The following is a 2773-nucleotide window of genomic DNA, read 5'->3' as shown; positions in this document are numbered from 1 at the left end:
CTCTTCTTAGTAGTCGAGGTCCAAGCACCGATCCATAGGCGAGAACCAGAGACAGAATCCAAATATTCATAGAGGTATTCGAATGCTAATGAGCAAGTCCAACCATCCAACCGACTACCAGCTGTGTACGTAGTGCCAAGTTTGACGACATTCCATTTGTTTAGGACAAGATAAAGAGCAACTAGTTATCTCGCTAAGCATAATTCAAATTCTATTCAGGTTTACACAAGGTTCATCAATTAGTAGCATGTGGTAGAATTACTATGTAGCCGTACTTGCAAAGCATTGATGAGACGGAAAATGAAAAACACTAGCTAAACATAAATATACCAGAAGTACTAAGAGAATCGGATGCCAATTTAAAGCTGGAAATGTTCCCTTATCATCTCTCAAAACAAAATTTGTTCCATTCAAACTCGCCCATACAAAAACAACTTAGTCTATAATTTTGAAGATGGGACTTAACCAAGAAACTAGTAATCCCGTGCCATGACTTCTCTAAGCCACAAGAGTACTGGCGGTGGTTGATTCACTGCAAGGCAAAAATTGACCTTAGTAATGCAATTCACTAGATTTTGTAGAATTATACGAAATGCAGGAAGTAAAAAGGGCTAAAGTGGGGGGCGTTAATAAAACTCATCTGATATAACCCAAAGCAACTATAACACACTCGACCACATTGTGCACACAGAGAGCTGCAAGTAAAACTTTACAAGGTATGCACCTCACTAGTGACCATCGTAAAAGATCTATATGAGCGCAATGTTGGGTATTTTGCACATCAAGGCAATGCCAAAAGGTAAGGGATGCATAAAAGCAGTAACAAATTTATTAAATCAAATAATACAAGTCCCGAACTAAAATTAATCCACCACTTCATTCATAGACCTACATAGCACATTTGGTGGAACCACAGAGAGCCTCCAGGTAGAATTAATTTAGCTAATAAATTTTCCTATGACAAGTATTTAACATCCCAGGGAAAACAAGATATTTTGAAACAAAATTTCAACTTGCACACATATAACACATACAAAACCAAAATAAAATGTGTTCTAGATGATTAAATCACAAGCAGTTCATCGCTAAAATAAAATACACAAGAATGAACTTACTACTTCCAGACTGGTGGAAGCTTTTTTGTTTTCTTATAGTAGCGAGCAAGTCGATGAATCCTGCTCTCGACGAGAATCAATCTAAACTTGGAATCCTTGTCTTTCCTGTTTCTTTCAAGATGCTTCCTGATGGCCACTGCTTTCTTGATAAGGTGGTAGAGATCCTCGGGAATCTCAGGAGCAAGTCCTGATAGGAAACATTAATAGGTTAAACAAGTATTCCTTTAGAAAACTTATATCAAGGAACAACTTAGATACACAAAAAAGAAAAATGAGTACCATGAGCCTTCAGGATTCTGAGAATCTTGCTACCGGTGACACTTTTCACTTGAGCAATTCCATGAGAATCACGAAGAATAACACCAATTTGAGAAGGTGTCAAACCTTTCTTTGCAAACTTGCAGATGTTATCCTCAACCTGGAAAGCACAATATTGCTGTTACTTGAGAAAAGCTGAAATAATTTGATCACGTTTCAACAGTCACACACCAGTCAGTCAGTGACGCAACCAATAATTATCACATATCTACATAAAACTTGAAACTCTCAATGGACCAAAGCCTAAAAAGTTATATCATGAGGTATGGTGAACTGAAATCACACGTTCAAACAACATGGAGAAAGGATTACACAAATGTTAGTGGAAATCTGTCATCGTGCATCCATGTAGAAACTACAGGCATTGAAGAGGCAGCAGTAACTTATCCTAAAGGTCACATTTCCTAAGGCCAGTAGTTAATCCCTTATATCGGTGCTTCAGTAAATTTCAAATGAATTTACAACACTCCTAGACCTAGAAATCCCACCCGCAAGCTAAAGATGCGCACATATTTAGGTCCCAACTAATAACATAATCATCATTAAAAGAAACTAGCTATTCAGCATTTCCGTAATTTTTTAAACAAGTATTAAATAAGTAAATCAACAACCAGCTATATGAATACTTTGCTTTATCCAGGTTTTAGTATTTAGAGGATTCACTCCTGTCATTATGTAGAAATTTAGAATTCAGGCAAGGTATCATTACAACCTCTATATTTTTCTTCCCCATTTTATTAGTTATCAAATTATATGTAGGAAAGGAACAAAAGGAAAATTCAAGTTTTTTAATAAGCAAAAAATTCCTTACATCAGGAGCAGAGATTTTCAGCCAGCTTGGTGGAGTCCTCTTGTATGGAAGAGCTGAAGCTGAAATACCCTTACTAAGCACCCCAAAAAAAAGATTGACAAAATACAAAAATCAGTACAATGTGGCATGAACAAGTGATACTTAAACAGGAGGTAATAATGAACGAACCCTCGACTGTGCATACGACCCATGGTGGCTGTTTGGTGGCGTACGGTGGTGTGAGACTGGCTGCCGCGCTCCGGTTGGGTCTGTCAGCGAAACCCTAGAATAACAACTGAAGGAGGGTTAGAGTTTTCTATATATAGGTTCTTTATTTGCATTGAAGTCCTTGGTATATTTTGAATTGTAATTTGGATCTTTTAGGATAATTACATATTACACCCTGATGTTCTGTGATTTTCAAGAACCCTCTTATAGTGACAAAAAGAAAGACTCGCCCATTATTTCAATGCAAAAGATACAAATTTGTCTCCAAAACTATGCAAAATGATCAAGTTTTGTCTAATTGCTGTTAGATCAATCTTTGTTG

At 36.9% G+C, this 2773-nt stretch overlaps 1 protein-coding gene across 1 annotated transcript; it reads right to left on the bottom strand.

Moving 5' to 3' along the window:
- Nucleotides 1-301: 301 nt before the first annotated feature.
- On the bottom strand, nt 302-2527 carry LOC104225835 (small ribosomal subunit protein uS15). Its single transcript, XM_009777701.2, has 5 exons — nt 2413-2527; nt 2245-2317; nt 1395-1533; nt 1116-1302; nt 302-532 (listed from the first exon to the last, which is right to left on the bottom strand). Exons 1-5 carry the CDS (start codon nt 2433-2435, stop codon nt 499-501), a joined length of 456 nt encoding a protein of 151 aa, XP_009776003.1. The 5' UTR covers nt 2436-2527; the 3' UTR covers nt 302-498.
- Between the last annotated feature and the right edge of the window lie 246 nt (nt 2528-2773).

Source organism: Nicotiana sylvestris, chromosome 1, assembly GCF_000393655.2.
Source record: "Nicotiana sylvestris chromosome 1, ASM39365v2, whole genome shotgun sequence".
Taxonomy (NCBI): Eukaryota; Viridiplantae; Streptophyta; class Magnoliopsida; order Solanales; family Solanaceae; genus Nicotiana; species Nicotiana sylvestris.
This window is presented reverse-complemented; position numbering and strand designations above follow the sequence as displayed.